Source organism: Galeopterus variegatus, unplaced genomic scaffold (genome assembly GCF_000696425.1).
Source record: "Galeopterus variegatus unplaced genomic scaffold, G_variegatus-3.0.2 Scaffold69, whole genome shotgun sequence".
Lineage (NCBI taxonomy): Eukaryota > Metazoa > Chordata > Mammalia > Dermoptera > Cynocephalidae > Galeopterus > Galeopterus variegatus.
The window spans coordinates 1,087,024-1,105,790 of record NW_007726180.1 but is presented as its reverse complement, the minus strand read 5'-3'; the positions used below and the strand labels follow the sequence as shown (position 1 = coordinate 1,105,790).

At 37.3% G+C, this 18,767-nt stretch overlaps 1 protein-coding gene across 3 annotated transcripts in view; it reads right to left on the bottom strand.

Annotated features, from left to right (window-relative positions):
• Positions 1-865: 865 nt before the first annotated feature.
• Positions 866-18,767, bottom strand: part of DMD (dystrophin) — a 734,955-nt gene continuing 717,053 nt past the window's right edge. For all 3 annotated transcript variants that reach the window (XM_008577619.1, XM_008577628.1, XM_008577636.1), the window contains 2 exons: positions 16,150-16,242; positions 866-3,434 (listed from right to left, as the gene is read on the bottom strand). In XM_008577619.1, the coding sequence (XP_008575841.1) occupies positions 3,337-3,434; positions 16,150-16,242 (191 nt within the window). In that variant the 3' untranslated portion in view covers positions 866-3,336. The remainder of the gene's footprint in view (positions 3,435-16,149; positions 16,243-18,767) is intronic.

Sequence of the window (18,767 nt, the reverse complement as noted above, 5' to 3'; positions counted from 1 at the left end):
CTGAGATTGCTACTCATTTTCCCAGCCTCCTCTGCAGCTCAGGTAAGGGGGAGGGGGATCTCCCTCTGGTGGTGGCCACGACTACGGTGGGGGTATCCTTCCCAGAACCAGTTCTGAGGCATCATTTTAGGCACCTCTCTTACTTCTCACGTATCCCTTTATGTGTGGTACCATTAAGAATAAAAGTGATATGAAATTCTCTTGAGAAGCAAAGTGTAAATTGCAAACTGGTTTAATTTATATGCTTATTGTTACTAAAACAAAAATCAAACTGAAGCACTATGACTATCACTGCACAAAATTTATCTCCCAAGCTATAAATGCTTACCCCCTTTGATCCAGCAATCTCACTTCTAGGAAAGTGTCCCCCAGATATATTTGTGCACAAGTGAAATGATGAAATGAGAGATGTGCAGTACTGTTTGTCATAGCAAAAGACTAAAAACAACCTACATATCCCACCAAAGGGAGTTGCTTAAACAAGATCTCCTACAAACATAGTGGAATATTACTGAGCTATAAAAAAATGAGAAAACATTTTATATATTGAAGTAAAGAGGTCTCCTGAGTCAATATTTAAGTTTAAAAAAGCGAAATGCATAACTGGGTGCAGAGAATGCTATCTACTGTGAAATAAAAGGAAAAAAAGTAGTTGTAATTGCTTGTATAATAAAGACACTTCAGAAGAACACACAAGAAATTAATAACGTTTACTCATAGGGCAGTGAGGAATGATGTGGGAGACAGGATGAGTGGGAGTCTTTTCATTGTTTGTCTTTTAATTTTTCAACCATACAAATGTATTACCTATTTAAAAATTAAATAACTAAATTAAAGTAAAAGCAAAGTATTGTAGTCCAACACCTTTTTGTAACATAACTGCGTGCTTTATTGAGATACACAGTAAAGCAGTAATATAATACAATAGTAAGGCATATATTTGGTGAAGTCTGATATGTTGTGAAAATGCAGTAAAACTGAAGTTTAAAAAAATAATTAGTAAATGTTACAGTGTTGGTGTTAAAACACAATATATTATGATACTCAAGTAAGAACCCAGTACCTGAAAACAATGACATAACATGCCATGTGATGTTTATGCTTCAGTTACATTGATTATGATTTACAGTTTAATACTCGGTGGTTATAAAGAACACAAAATAATGTCTAAATTATGCTTAAAACACAGCAATAAAGCTCTCAATTTTCATTCAAATATTTTGTCAGACTCACCCCAGAACTAATGTCTAAAAGATCAAACAAAACAAAAAGATTAAAAGAAAATTATGCACTCTATTTACCTCTGATTTTAGAATGAAACAAATTTCTTAGTAAGACGTAAAGGAACCCCTTGTTTTAAATCTGGATTAAAAATAAAAAAAATCCTTGGGTAATGAAAAAGTCCAGCGTCACACGAAGGAAAAAAATGCAAGACTAAAACCAAATCTTCATGTAATTTGTTACCTTAGAGCTTTGGGTTTTCTTTTAGAAATTATAAGGGAAAAAAGAAAATGGAGAAAAATGATCACACAACAGACAAGCGGTGAAGCTGTGAAATCATGTGTGCACAATTATCAGGAACACCCCAAAACCAAAGTGAGGTAGAAATAGCATGAGAAGCTGTGTTTGATGTTAATTATCATGAATGAAATAATGGACAAAATCCACACTCTAAAAGTTAATTACACTTGAGTCAGAGGTAACAGATTTGCAAAATAATAGGTCACACAGTGATTTCTATTGAATGAATGATTAAAAAAACCCAAAAAACCGAAAAACCAGAGTAATAAAACGACATGAAAGAGTAAAGCTTTTTTCTACCAGTCCTTAGCTTTTCAAACTGTTGAGTTTTTCTCCTCTTTTGGAGCAATTGCTGTTTATGTTTTTAACTTGCCTGATCCACCAAAGAGTTTGGAGTAGCTTTAGTTTTCGGAACATTTGAATCAATGTGCCTTCCCACTTACAAACCTGTGTGGAATTACTTGCAGAGAAGTGCAAAAGAGTTCATGGGCTTCTGGACTGATATTACCAGTAATACAGTGCGATGGGGCTACTTACTGTCTCACACATTTCCCCAAATGTTCTTTTAAATGGTCTTGTGGCATTTCAAAAGTCATCTGCATTTCAAAAGTCATTGCAAAAAGGAAAAAAAAAAATCTAAAAAACAACAACAAAACCATCCGCTTCTGTTTAGTTGTAATTATGGAGATCACTCTGTACGGTCATGAGCATTCATCCAATCCTTTACTTCAAGAATGGCCTGCTCCCTCATAGGGATAGGCTGGGAATCCATAACCCTCCAGTTCTACCATCATCCTCCTACTGCCTGGGAGTTAAAAATGCTTTCTGATGCTCTGACTTCCACCAAAGCATCATCAAATCTAAGTCAAGGCATTGCCAGCAGCAGGAAGCTGAATATATCAATGGATTACTCTGATATAATAAGTCCTGTGTATTCATTCACATGTTCCTCTTGAAAAAAATCCAATACTCTAGTTGTCAGTGGAAAGTTTAAAATGAGAAACATCTGGAGCCCTAGACAATGTTTTAGTGTGGTAGTTTCCTCCTGGCTTCAGGCTCCAGGGAAAATTCATTCTAGACCAAGCAGGTAAGCCTGGCTGACTAGAAGCAATTTCTTTCCATTAGGAAGTGGCAGGAACATTGGAAGAAATTTAAGAGGTCTATAGAAATTCATATCTATTTACCTATATACCTATAGTATTTATATACTTATAGACATATAGGTGTATAAAACAAAAACCCAAAGCCAGCCCCACTCAGTCAACAATTCCCAAAAGAGCAACGTGTAGTAGTCATTTGACGGTGTTACAAGTCCTACATTTAATATTCAAGAAAAGAAAAAAAAGCTATGAATTTCATATGGATATCACGCTAAAACGATGCAAAACAATGTGTTGCCTCAAAGTTTGTGTGTGTCTGTGTGTGTGTCTGCGTGTGGGTATGTGTTTGTTTTTAGGGGTTTTTATAAACAACTTTTTTTTATAAAGCACACTTTAGTTTACAATCTTTCTTTATAACTGTTATAAATTTTTAAACAACCCAAAATGCGTTCCATATAAAGAAATGGCAAGTTATTTAGCTATCAAGATTTTACATGTAGTTTTCTTATAACTTTTTTGTACAATTGCATAGACGTGTAAAACCTGCCATTGTTAACAAAACAATAACAGACTTAGAAACTACGGAAATCTACAGTATAGTACCACTACCCTTCACAAAAATATAGATTTTATTTCTTGTAAACTCTTACTGTCTAATCCTCTTTGTTGTATGAATATTATAAAAACCATGCGGGGATCAGGAGCTGTAAAACATTTATTCTGCTCCCTCTTCATCTGTCATGACTGAAACTAAGGACTCCATCGCTCTGCTCAAATCATCTGCCATGTGGAAAAGGCTTCCTACATTGTGTCCTGGAAAACAAAGAGAAAAACAGACTTTACAAAGGGTGCAGATATCATCACCCTCATTCTTTGCTTTTTGGGAAATCATTCCCCATTTCTGGGTGAAGACAACACAGAAGCTGCATCGAGGGTGTACACAACAGGGTTTGATTTTCACCAGTTTCCAGAAGAAGCAAAGCCTTGTTAATGAAGCCATTACACATTGTTAGTATCAGCTTAATATCGAATCAGGCTACTGGTGCCATTTATATGGAAAAATGTCAAACACTGCACTTATCTTCCCAATGAAAATATCATACATCAAAAGGATTCCATGGATAAGTACAAGATTCCTATCATAACAGGAATATTTCATGATGGGATACACCTTTTACACCTTGCTGTGAGTAATCATTTACTATCCACTTGTACTAGCATTTTTTACTATCAAACCACCACCACCACCATAACTATCACCACCATCACCACCACCTCCATTACCCTTACAACTACCACCACCATCACCACCATTATCTCCAATATCACCACCACCTCCACTCCCACCACCACCCTCCTGCCACCCTACCACCATCACCACCACATGAAGTCTTCATTTCAAGGCTGTTTGTTTCAGGCTGTGAGCTCACTTCCGAGGCTATGGTGGAGGTGACTGTTTTCCCTCTGCTTTTACTTGGGTTGAAAAATAAACTCTCGAGTTGACCTTTTCATATACTATTAACATTTGTATTAGGAAGCTTCAGAATAAAAATCACTTTTCATTCCAAATTACTCTAGAGCCTAATTATAATATGACCCACATGTATTGCATGAATTTGGGTACCCTGTGAATCCGTCTTTGATCTCTTCCTAAATGCGGGTTAACTATCAGAATAGCCTTTTAATAATAATGTGGCATGACCTTGCATTAATCCCCTAGCAAGTAGCACAAGAGCCACACGATGTCCCTGGGTACTTTGTAGCAACATTCAGATCTAAAGTAAGATAATCTGAGACATACTTTATGGTTTGCCTTTTCATCTTGTATGTCCCATATTTTATATGGCTAATTTTAATTCTTGGGACATTGGTGAATCATCCCACTATTCAGGTACTGCCTTTGGAACTGAAATGCTTTACTAGGCTATTACTACCTTGCCATGTATCAACTTTACAGATTCCCATAATTGTTAAAATCCCAATAAAAATTAAAGATAGACAAGGGCAGGTATTATGTCTCTTATAATATTTATTTCAAGAGACATATCATTTTTTAAAAATATGAGAGGATCTGAAGAGGATTCATGGGCAGACACTCCAACAGTGATGGCACCAGATTAATTTGAGACTTATTAAAAGTTTAATGCCATTCGGGCATTTATATTAAGGTGACCAAGTTTGTAAATCTTTTTAGTGCAAAGAGTATCAGTGAGAACTAATTCTATTTTAAAAAATCACTTTGGATTTTGGTTGAGACTGTAAATATAAAAGCTTTTAACAAAGCATAGGTACTATTCATAAAGTGGGCCAATACTTTGGCAGCCCTCAGTTGAAGAACTGATATCACTTTTGGCTTTTCTATGCTATAGAAACCACAAGGAGACACAGTGGGTTCTTTGCTGCTCCTTAGAGCCCAGAGTACAAATATATAACTGATGCTATCAGGTTGGAGGGCTTCTTCCCCTGTATCTATTTTTGATTGCCCACCAACCCTGGGAAATCTGCCCAATTATTCATGCATAATTGAAAATGGATGCACTAACTGCAAATGTTTAATTACTAGCCATCTTACTAGCTATTAACAAAGCCAGTGAAAACAAAACCCAAGACCCTTACAACCTGATACCTGAATATAATCCAAACTATTTCTCATAACCCACATCTGACTACGGTATAGTCCACCTGGTAGCTAGAAAATGTATTACAAAACATAAACAAAGAAGGTAAGAAGTCATTTTTTCCTGTCAGCTTATTGATAATCAAAGAGTGCCCTTTTAGACTATGTGCTAGGGGATCAATGCATTTATAGATCATACAGCCAACTGCTGCTTCTGTTCCTTGAAATGGTGCTCAGTTACTATCTGGAAGGAAAATTCTTGAGTCTCTCAAGAGGCATGAATTCTAGTGGTATCTGCTATTTAAAAATCTGCCAGGGAAAACAGAGGTTCATTATTTTTAATATACCACACACACTCCCACAAAATGTTAGGTGGCCTTGAACCTGTTTCAACTGTTAAATTTTCACAAATGAGCTCGTGGCCATACGTATGCTATAAAAATGAAGAACCTTTAGAGTTGCCTCACCATATCTATATTATGCCTTTGATTCCTTTGTTTACAAATACCCATTTCGCCAGAATAACAATTCTAATTTTTTTCATGGAGATTTTTATTGGATGCAGAAAATATTCTATCTCTTTAACAAAATTCTACCCCAAAGAATCATACCTCAATCCATTGGAGAGAAAACTGCACTGTGACATGGATCCAGAAAATAGATTTGTATGCTGGTTCTATTATCCATGTGTGTAAGGCAGAGCATGAGTGAGGTCATTAATTTCACCTGACAGATTTTTCTCAAATCAAAATCACAATCCCATGCTATAATCATTAATTTCACCTGACAGATTTTTCTCAAATCAAAATTACAATCCCATGCTATAAGTGGCTCTGAAACGCAGCCAGGATTCAGGGGTTTGCAATCAGCTTCAGGCACAAGTTGATACAAAAATATGTCTACAGAAAGTATTAATTTAATCTACTCTTAGGCAAGGATTATTGAACACAAAGGGACTATGCGTTGAACATTAGGGAAGTTGTATGTTTTTCCGAGTTGGCGCTAACTGCAACACATTTAGTCTCACACGCCACCACTGCCTAAGGGAGTTGTTTTCCACAGTGATTGGAAGTCAGACTTTCTGGTAAAGATCCAAGACCTCAATAGCAATCTGGCACTCTTATTTTATTTTATTTTTTTTGTAAATACAATTCCCAAATAAATGATTAGCATTCAATTGGCCAAAGTCAGAACACTGCAGTGACATTTTCTTTTCTTCTCTATAATCTTTTTTTTTAAAAAAAAATCTGGTCTACTGTACATTTGAGGGATTTTCATAGCATTAAAAAGTCACTATTGTTTCGATTCTCTGGCTTCTGGAAACTTACCTGGCTATAATTCACCTCAGGTAGGAAAGTTTCCAAATGCCTATATGACTTCAATTATGTGTGCTGGCCTTTTCTAAAATTTGTTCATGAACAAAACATGTTCAGGGTAGTCAAAATTATGGTGCAGTTTTTTTTACAGAAAGTTAAAATAAATTTTAAGGGGCACTTACCATAAGAATGAACCCAAGAAGTCTCACATATGAAGGACATGAGCCGGGCAAACCGTCAGGAGCATTCACGGCTTCACCAATTCAGGTTTCCTCAATTTCTCCTCCCAGCCTACCACTCCCTCCCTGGGACCCCACTGCCCATAACCTTGGAAGGGAGCACTAGTGTAGACATATTGAAGGATCATTAAATTAATCAGATTGCATGAAACAGTGTTGGCAAAATTTCCAGTATAACTCCTTATGTTTAAATAAATCGGTGGCCACTGTAGTTCATCCTGTTGCTATAGATCCAGAATCTTCTCACGTAAGAAACACTCTTCACCCATCACCCTGTCTCTCAGAATAGTGCATACTATTGCCATCCCATGCAAGAGTTCTCCTTCTCCTCTCCTTCACATTAAACTCTTGGTAAGGATGATCTTGTTTCACTTGGGCAGTCACTCAACATTTTGTCATCCAACAGTCACTTGATTAGGTAATTCAGTGTCCAGAAAATATTCCTGGTAGAATATGAGTAAGAAGGAGCTTCCACTGTAAAACCCCAACCGTATGCAACATAATGTTGCATCCTACCCCTTCCAACCCATAAATAGGCATAAAAACTTCTTCAAAACTCCAACCTTCAATTTTTTTACCTAACTGGTTATTGTTCTATCTGGCTCCAAATGCCAAATAAAAAAGAGAGTCTTCCAAAGGGAAGTTAAGATGACATAAGGTTTTCAAATGCCATTTTCTAAAGTAGCAGTATCACATAAGACTTTAAGAATGTTGTTTTGAAGCCAGACTGCCTGGATTCAAATCCTGGCTCTGTCACCTTGGACACACTGCTTACCCTCTCATTGGACCAGTATCCTTATCTGTAAAATGGGATTAATAAAAGTACCTACCTCATAGGTTTGTCATGAAGATTACATGATGAAAAAGATGGCAAGTGCTCAAAAGTGCTTGGCACACAGTAAGAGCTCAAAAAATGCTAGCTAAAATGGGAAATAAAGAGTGTAGGCACCAGGAAAAAAGAAAACAAAAACAAAATGAAGTCATCCCAGAAGAATAAAAACCAAGGGCACTGGCAGAAAATGCTAAGACGCTGGAAGTGGAAGGAAGCTTTATGACTCATCAATTATGTTCAAAGCTAAATTTATTGAGAAAATTTTGTTTTTGTTGCAAATGGCAACAGATGATGAATTGCAGAATTCCAACCTAGGGACTACAAAGGATTACTATTTTGAAGAGATTCCTGCTCCCCCAACCCCTGGGTCCTGTCGTCATGGTGATGACAACAGAAATGAACATTTGGGGAATGTTCCTCATGAGCTGCAAGTGGAGAGGTGACTACCGTCCTTACATGATGACACAATGTGTAATACACACATGCGCGGGCACGCACACAATTCTTACACAAACGCCAAACATAGAAAGCAGGATGAGACAGACAGAAGCCATGGCCGTGAGCCTGAATCTCACTAACCTCTCTCACTGGCTTCCCAGGGGCATTTCTTCCTTTAATAATAGAGAGAGGAAGAGGCAGAGATATCAGAAAGGAAAAAAAAAAAACAAAAACAAACATGCATAAATATACAGTTTTATACCAATTTGCTTCTTTTACCAAACAAATGTTGAGATGACAATTCATTTATTACCTTCTGGAAAAAAAAACAAACAAACAAACCAGAAACAAAAAAACCCAAACGACACGTCTAGTCAAATAACCTTTACATACACTTAAAATCAGTGTAAACAGATAACACGATCCAAGAGACATCATTTGTAAAGTCCATAGAGTTCATGCTTTAAACTCAATCAAAACTGGAACAGAATATCTGACAAATTGAGCATTATTTTCAAGGGCGACTGTGGAATCTCAAGCTTAATGTTCAAAAATCTCAGAATCTCTTGACTCGAATTGACAATCAGCACATTATAACATAAACAGTAACTGTCTTTTGTGCCAAAGTCTGTACCCCAAATGCAAGGCAGAATCCCACATAGTGGCTGGACTCTGTCCTCTTAGGAGAATTTGTTCCATCTGTTAGAAGCTAGCCATGTCCACAATGTGATTGCAGGCATTTGAGAAAATAGAAAAGATGAGGAGGGGAAGGGGTCAGTTCCACTAATGGGCAAGCCACAGAGCCAGATCCAAGAATGAGCTTTCTATTTCCTCCTCATAATTCAGCAAATATCAGGAGCCTTGAGATCCGATGGCTAAAGACTCACTGACCTTGTTCTGAGCAAGGATTCTATGATGATATTCATAACTGGACAGAAAATCAGGGATCTCTAACCATACCTAGCATGTCTTGAGCATGAAATTTCCTTTTATCTCCATCTCCAGGGTCTTGAAACTCAAATACTGGTTTTCAAACTGTTTGACATTAGCAATGGGACACTTCGTAAAACAATCTTATATGGAGTTTCAGTATGTAGAGCAGACAAAAGCAGAGCTGTGAGAGATTCTGTACAGTACCGCCATTTCCCCAGACCCACTTGCTTGGTGGCTCCAACAAGACTAAAACTTTCTGAAATAATCTGAGAACTACTAGTCTAGAAGGAATAAGTATGGACTTACAATTCCGAAAGAAAATTTTCAAAATTCAACTTGAATTTCAAAACTTCTAGTATATATTTAAAGATTTTCTAAGTATGGCTTTTCCTTTCTTCCCTCCCTCCCTCCCTCTTCCTGTCCCTTCTTTTCTTCCTTCTGTATTTTCCTAAGCAAGTCAGACATTTCTTAGGAATCTAAAAACTGCAGCTTGATGATGTAAGGGCCAGGTATTCATGATGCTCCTCAAGCCAGGGAAAAGCAAGAGAAAAATGGTACTTGTCCCAAGCTGTGGGTGTTACCAGTGGTAGGTCCAGACCAGATGGTAAGAAAAGGGACAACATCATTTGGTCTTTGAGGACTCACTCAAATAAATCCCAGTATAAATTACTCATCCCTTCCTTTCAATTCCTTTAGCAAAGTTTTTTTTTTTTTTTTTTTTTTTTTTTGAAAAATCTTTATGCTTCATAGTTATACCGTATGGTAGAAGAATTAATTCTCTTCCTCTACAAGACTGTGAGCTCTTTGAGGGCAGGGCCTACATGTTTCTCATCTCATTAAGCTTCACTCTTGGTGTTGTATATTCTATGGGTTTGGATAAATGTCTAATGACATGTGTCCAACATTGTAGTATAATACAGAATAGTTTCACTGCCCTAAACATCCTCTGTACTCCTGCAGAGCAATTTTAATTTACCTCTCTAACCCCCAAACCTTGTACCGTACCTAGAAACTATAGGTCTTTGATAAATGCTGGTGGAACTGAATTGGTAAGGTAGCAGCCAGGTCATGGTCAAGAGTCTTTTGTGTTATAATCAACTTGGCCTTCACTGCTACCCTCTAGCTTGTTCTGGCTTGTAACTTTGGTCTATTTTTAAAACTTCAGAACTTTAGGAAGGACAGTGTTGTTAGAAAGCTATACGATTTAGTTTCAGAATGTAATTATGATTCTTAGAATGATTAAGGTTATATATCTTTATTAATTCTATATCAAGCCATATTCAGAAATCGGTATCAACTGGTCGCTGCTGAATATGTATGTGGCAGCAAGTGGTTTGCGTTTTGTTTCAGGTGCTTCTTCAGAAACCATACCTTATGTAAAATGGACCTCCCAGAGCCAGGTTAACCCTAATCTCTTTCAAAATCCTCCCTCATCACTTTGTTCCCAATGTGCTTATTAACACAGTACAAAAGAAAGGCCCTCTTTTTGTTTTAAAAAAAAGCTAAAAACAAAGAATGTTTTCTATTGTATTAGAAATAGTTCTACACTGAAAAGATAGAGGCTACTTGCTTGCAACATTTTAAAGGTTCTTGACCAATAAATAAATAAAGTGCCAGATAAGTTTTGCTTCATAAATACATTTCATTTCTTTGGAAATGAGTTTTCTTAGACCTTCTGTTAGGGTGTCCATCTGGCAGTGTGGTATGCTGCCAGGAAATGAATCAAGAGAAAAGGGAAACGTGTTGCAGGAGTCCTGGGTCTAAATAAAGGGCTTGGTCTGGTCTGGAGAAGTCTAGTTTCCTCAGGCAGTATGAACTTGAGATCATCAATTGTAATTCATTATTTCAGAGTCAGAGTTGCAGGACGTTACTGTTTCTGGGTACCTTTAGCCTCTTTTATCTTAGTTCACTGACTGTTTAAAAACATTGAGGAAGAATAAGTCCCTTTATAGGATTTCTGTTTCATTACAAGTCAAGGAAGATTCAAATGGCTACACGTTAAATATTGAAAAATGTAGGTTCTTTGGGGAACATGAATATAAATGTATAAATCAATTCAGAAGCACAATTCTGTTGAGCTGAAGGTTGATCAGCACTGAAAGCTGTGGCTGTACACATTTAATGAGCCAGAAGGGACAACAAGATAATAGTGTAAAGTGGGGATTGGCAAATTTTCTCTGTAAAGGGCCGGACAGGAAATGCCACACAGGCTTTGTAGCAACTATTCAACTCTGCCACGACTACTTTGCCCTTGTAGTGAGAAAGCAACCATAGACAACATGTGAATGAATGGGTGTGTATTTGTGTTCCAATAAAACTTTATTTATAGAAACAGGTAGTGGCCAGATTTGATCTATGGACTGTAGTTTGCTGGTCCCTGGTATAAAGGGATAACTGCTCAAATCCTTTGTGAAAGCAGATAGGAAACAAAACGGTGCCTGAAAGGGGGCACAGTTTATGTTGCTCTTCCATAAAAGAACCACAGAACAAAATTTGAATTTTAAAAGATGGCAGGTTTTTCAAAGCTGTTGGGTTGGTAATTTAGGGCCATTTGACAGGAGAAGATGACATAGCCTGTTGGGGATAAAAATAATGTGGCACATGTCAGTAGACAAGAGATTGTACAGGCAGCAGAAATACATAGCACTGCTAACTGCTTTCTGGATTGTCCTATTGCACTGAGATTCTATTATTCATTAATTGGGTATAAAGCGGCACCTCATTTTAGAGAGCCCATCAGCATACCACTGACTAGGAAAGCATTTCTTTCATTAATGCACATACATATAAAAATACCTTTGTCAGACTGCTAAATGATCAGAGACTTATGGACAAATCTCTTAAAGGGTTTGTTTTTAAATTATATTGTTCATTCTACCCACGTAGTGTTCCTATAGAATAATGGTGGAGATTTAGAAAGTATCTTATAGTAGATAATGTCTTTTATTACACTGGAATTCAACTTCTACATATTCTTACAGACAGAGGGAGAGATTATAGATAAATAGATAGATTAGATAGAAATTGGTAGTGTTCAGTGTTTAAATATATACTCAAATGCCCCAAGTGGTTGTGAACACCTAACTATATCAAGGGATTAATCAGGAAAGATATAATCACAAAGCTAAATGTGCATACATTCACAGCTTGAACATACTGCGGTATATACTGCCTATTATGTAGGACAGTGTTGGTCATCAGTTTATCACTAAACGGAGAAGCGTGCAACCCTTTTAACTTGGATAACAGTTTAGCAAGGCCATTGAGATAAGATCAGAAGCCGAATTCAACCTGCTGAGAGACCATGAACAAGGCACTTAACCTCTCTGGGCTTCCAGGTATTCTTTGTGAAAATGAAAGGTAAAGAGTAGCTGATACCTTAAAGTCCAACTCTAAGTCAAAACTGTGGCAAGGGGTAACAAAAACGTTGTAAATTTAAAATACACAATAACTCACCCATCTATATGCTTTATATTAAAGAAAAACATGACTTTTTTTTTTTTTTATTTTAAAGATGACTGGTAAGGGGATCTTAACCCTTAGCTTGGTGTTGTCAGCACCACGCTCACCCAGTGAGCTAACCGGCCATCCCTATATAGGATCTGAACCCATGGCCTTGGTGTCATCAGCACCACACTCTCCCAAGTGAGCCACAGGCCGGCCCCAAGAAAAACATGATTTTTTTAAAAAAGGCTTTTCCTCTGTGGGCAATTAGCTAGTAGGGTTAAGTAAACCATGAGGTGGTATTTAATAACACATTTCCACTAAATGTCAGACCTCTGGCTCTGACATCTGTTTTGAGTTACTTAAACAGCTGTCCAAAACAGCTGTAGCAACTGTGAACAACAACAGGAACATGGATGGCAGAGTTAGGATAAAACTACAAAGTCCTCTAAGACATGAGCAAAATCTTGGCAGAAACTTCCATGGTGAAAATTTTTAAATTTATTTATTTTTGCGGGGGACAGCTGGTTGGTACAGGGATCTGAAACCTTGGTGTTACTAACACTGTGCTCTAACCAACTGAGCTAACTGGCTAGCTCCTGAAATTTAATTTTTTTGGAAAAGATATTTACCTGGGCAAGGAAGACTGAGATTGGTTAGATCAGTATATTTAACCCACTGGATCAGAAAATCAATTTAGTGGGTTGCACCAGCATTTTATTTTTAAATAAGTAAAACAGAGAAGCAGCATGCATTATATGGAGTATGGAAAGTATTATTTCATAAAACTTTTGTTTCAGATCTTTGTATGTATATGTGACTATACACATATATGTATAGTGTACACATATGGTGGGTGTATACATATATCTGTGTGTGTACATAAACATACATATAATTTATTTTATATCCTTACCTCAGTTTGCAATGTAAAATGTTTCTTTTATATGGATAATGGTCAAAACAAGTCAAGAACCACTGTTCTGAATGTCAAAGATGCTAAGATGACCTTTGAAGCCTCTTCCATTTGGGAGAGTTTGTAATCCCGAGATGTTAAGATTCTCAAGAACTTCTGTTTAATATCAGCCTAACCTACTTACCAACTGGTAAGACGTTCCCACCAAACCGAACTCCTTCTCTCTCTCTCTCTCTCTCTCTCTCTACATATATATATATATATCAGTTTTTCAAAATTAAAAAAAAATGCTTTTAGTTAGAAATAAACCATCTAAAAAACAAATAGTCTATTTTTACAATGATGAAACTTTTTATCCATTTGAATTTGGTGAGAAAAGGGCCTATAACAAGGCCTAATTTAGAAGGAAGCAGCAAAACAAGAAAAAAATACCAAGGTCATAGCATCACAGAAAGACCAGCCAGATCTTCCAACACCTTAACTATTGTCTTGTTATATCTTATATTTGATTGTTGTTTTCTTCCCCCCCCAGGAATATGAGTTAATTTTCTCAGGCCACCAGGGTATGACTAAGTAGAAATTGAATTGGTATCAGACAAGGCCTCCTTCTTCCATATTTGAGAACTCAAATCAGCACTTAGGAGGTGATATTCTTCCATAAGCACTCATTTAGTAAACACTATCCGGGCGGCCTGGACAGAGTTCCCTAAGTTTCCGTACAAGTAAATAAACATCATACAAGTAAGTACAACTTCACAGATGCTCAGTGCCAAATGCTATATCAGAGGAAGTATGTTTCTCGTCTTCCAGGAAGCTTCTTTCACACCCATGTGGTGTCTAGCTTCACAGACTCTAAGGGGGGATGCAAGGAAATGGTGCAAAGGGTTTCACCTTAAAGCTAACTGGGGTGGACCAGAAACCCAGGTACAAAAAGAGGTCTAGGCAGGCAAGGCTGCTGATGGCGGAGCAGAGCCATGAGCCTTGCTGTAGCCTCTTATCTGCTATACTTTTGTTGTTTAGATATGGAAGAAATGCCCAGGGCACCAACAGAGCAGCCACTAACTTCCCACAGAGCAGGTAAAAAAGCCACCAGTTCAAGGGGCTGGGATAACACGTATGTCTATGACCTTCAAAGGAAAGCTTGGGGGTAATGAAATATGTACTAGATGAGGCACCAAAAGTCCTGACTGCACTAGTAGCTGTGTGACCTTGAAGAAGACACTTCTTCTGCCTGAGGTTAACCCCCTCCTATTTAATTAACATGGTGCTTCTGGAATTCATTCATGCCATAGACATCTCCATTACAGCAATCATATTATTGTATTGTGATGTAAACTTCTTTGGAATTCTGCATACCCACATGACCATAAGTACCTTGAAGGCAAGGAATGTGTCATTTTTTCTCATCATCTCTGGTACTTCCATTCTACATAGTTCACGCTAGTAAAAGCTGGCAGGACAAAATAATGAGGGTAAAGGTGAAATGACTTGATTTCTGTCCAGCCTGTGTATGGGCTTCTCATTATGAATGATGATGTCTAGGGAGAGGAGATACCTGAGAGAGTCGGGACAGGGGTGGGGGTGGGTGGAAGACGGATAAGATTTTTATCTGTTAAAATCAACACATTAGAGGCACTCAGCAGTGAAAAGATGGCTGGGGCAGACATTTAAAATTAGCTTCCCCTGATGGTTCCTTAGCAACGCTCTACCAGCACATTATTGCTTTTAATGTGCACGGCACAGTGTTCACTCGCACGTCAAAGAGCTAGGAAATGGCCATTGTTAACTGACACTGAACAAAAAGATAGGAAACACACTACTCAAAACACCCTCCTCATTGCCCTTATGGAGAGGAACAAATAGTCTAGATTTTCTGCCACCCTTCCCTCCCAGGCTGCCCATTAAGGGTGCCAATCACTGGCCACAAAGCCTTAGTGTTTTCTCCCGTTGCTTATCTAGGCTTTCCTTCTATTTGATCACAGGTGATTTCTACCATTCTTTTTATTCATGGAAGGGAGGTGGGTCAGTGACTTTGTTTTATGTCAGAGCAATAAACCAAAATAAATGCCCCTAGATACTAACAGCAGCAGCAAAATATTTCTTTAGATGAAGCCAGACATCTGATGCTCATGCAGGCTGGTGGGACATTCTGTGGGGTAAAATGCTGCTTTTGTATGATGGGCAAAATCCACAAGTTCAAAGTGATGGGGACAAAGAAAAATATTATTAATGCCTTTCTTTGTGAAGCCTGTATGCCATCTGTGAAAGTGAAAAAATAATAAACTAGTCTATGAAGATTTAACTGTTCTTATATTTGAATGACGAGGTAAGACTTCATCAGATTACAAGTCAGAATCCCTCCCACTCCACTCGCTAGGCATGTTCCAGGCCTTGCTGTAGCATGTAGTAGCCGAATGTCCCTGGCAAAGGCACCATCAGGGGATTAATTTCCTCATCTGTAAAAGTCACATCATAATTGCTCTTAAGTAAAAAAAAAAAAAAGGCACCTCATAATGAGCTCTTCAGAGTAATGTGTAAAGCAAGTAAAATACTTGATAAATATAAGGTGGTATTTTTATTTCTGGAAGCATCTTGATTACACAGGTATTTGACTTCAAAATACTCTAAACCAGAAATTCGCACTTAAAAATAACATCATCTCACCGAGGACCCAAATTGGTATTCTGTCAGCACGGGTTGACTTCCACACGGCAAAGACACACAGCAGTCGGGTATGGAAGTGCGTGACCTACACCCAGCAAGTGTGAGTCCCTCCTAGGTCCTGGAGCTTACCTCTCGAGCTGGGGAAGGAGTTGTTGAGTTGCTCCATCACCTCCTCTAACCCTGAACTCGTGTCCTGGGGAGGACTGAGAAGATCTTCCTCGCCTTAATAAAAGCAAAAACAAATATTGGCAAATTAGATTTAAACATAACGTACAGATACTAGAGAACAGATCCATAATCACATTTTTAAAAGCAACATAAATTTATTTCACTTGCTCATAAATGACACAAAACTCTCAAGCTTAATAATTAGGGAACGATTCCTTAAAGGGAATTAGTCCACATGGTAATTTATCTATGTCATTATCTTTGGAGAAGAAAGCCATGTATCTATTTAGAAGTTAAGATAAAGTGGACAAACCATCTTTTCTTATGCCCCATTAACAAATGTGAAACGTTTTCCTTTCTAATAAAACAGTTGTTATTGCACGCTTGCAACGTGTCTCCTCAACACAAAATAAGAATGTGACATTTTGTGTTCACTTCATGAAGGTAACAAGGGAGTGGAGACACTGAGGTATTTTTTTCATTCTTTCCCTTGACATTTAACCAAAAACACAATCGAAACTCAAATACCTTTAAAGTCCAATGTAACAGAAATGAAAGTTGTATGTGACCTATACAGGTAATGAAATATTAATATTCCAAGAACTACAGAAATGGGGTATACTGAGGAGTTATGCTCCTCTCCTCCTTGTTACTTGGGACTACTTTATCATGATGATGTTCTGGGGTTTTCTTAGAGGAGAAACTTTTTTTTCTTAGTCTTTGGGAATTTGTTTATGTGAGGAGAGAATGATGATTTTAAGCAAAGGAGTTTAGGGACGGATGGTCTTTGCTGGGAATTGGATCTGTCTCTTGATTGCTTATTCATGTATTAAATAAATACACCTCAAACAGCATTTGCAGTAAGGGGGACATTTCTTAGGTGCAAACAAAATTAATTTGAATTTTGAACGTCCTTTGAAACTAATTTTTCATAGTATTCAACCTTCCAATAGTGAACATAACATTTTTTCAAGCTCTATTTGTTTAGTACCTTGTCACTTCTGTCTACAACAAGATCTTTTTTCAGCAAGTCAAAAATAATGAACATGCTTAAGGACAACCTCAGGTTCACATCTCTTGGAAAAGACTGGAAAGCCAGTGATGAAATGATGTAAATATGCTTGTCATTTCCTTTGGTCTATGCTACTTGGATTTTCATCTATGATTATAATCCTGTATTTATTCCTGTTTCCATCCCTGTTTATTAAAGTACAAGATAAAAGATCATTGTCAATTCTAACCATTAAGACAAAATCATATTGAGGATGTGAGGCTGCATATCATCATTACAGTGGAGGTTTAAGAACCTGGAGTACATTAAAAAGCCTCTGATTCTGTGAGTCTCATGTAACATAACCACAGGAAACCTCTTCGAAATACTAAGTATGGCAAATTAGTGCTGCAAAACTGAGGTCACAAAGTGGAAAAGGAAAAGTTACAACCTCTCTGTCTCTCTCTCTACACACACACACACACACACACACACACACACACACACACACACACACACGCTTAAGTTTATGCGTTTAGAAAATAAAAGGTACAATTTGGTATTTTTGTTGTTGCAGTTTTAAAGTACTACTATCTGGTGATGTATGAATATGGAACATGGAATAATGGAATGAATAAACTACTAATAGGAGGAATAGGATCCTGACAACTTGCAGGGCCGATTACATCTCTCTGTTCCATTACTGATGCAAATTTTTGCTGAATTGGGAAACACGACGCATTTTTAATGGCGGCAAGTCCACTTTAGTGACAGTATGTAAGCAGAATAAATCAGAACCAACAGAGACACTCAGGAGCATTGATGTTAGTATTTCTGACAGTTTAATTATATCACACTGGATCTCTAGGAACTCAATTGCACTGTGTTAAGATTCAGGTAGAGTTCAATGAAGTGATTGGCATTCCTGTCCCTGAATTATCTCAAGGATCGAATTATAAAGTATAAACCTAATGATGTCAGCCAAGTTCATCTTTACAGATAAACTATCATAAGTATGAAATATGGATGTCCAAGTACAAATATAAAATTGGCTTGTTTTAATAAAAAACTTTCATAGCAGTGATAATTGTATCCATTCAGATACTTTTTTTTTTCATTCAGATACTTTTTGAGAGCTTATTACATCCTAGGTAGTACATATAAACAAGTGTAATCTTGTTTTATTCTTTTCTCAATATTCTCAAGATAGCTTTACATCATCTCTTTTGAAGAATTGAAATCAGACTTATTACATATACGCATGAGTAGAAGTGAATCAACCCACTGAGAAATGCTTAATGTTTAATATTTTCTGTGTCAGATTATACTGGAAAAGTTAAAACAGGTGGGCTGCAAATGTCCATCATTGGATGAGTGGATACGGAAAATGTGGTTTATCTACACAATGGAATATTACTCAGCTATAAAAACGAATGAAATACTGCCATTTGCAACAACATGGATGGACCTTGAGAGAATAATATTGAGTGAAACGAGTCAGGCAGAGAAAAAGAAATACCACATGTTCTCACTCATTGGTGGGAGCTAAAAAATAAACAAATTAATTCACACACATACACACACAAAA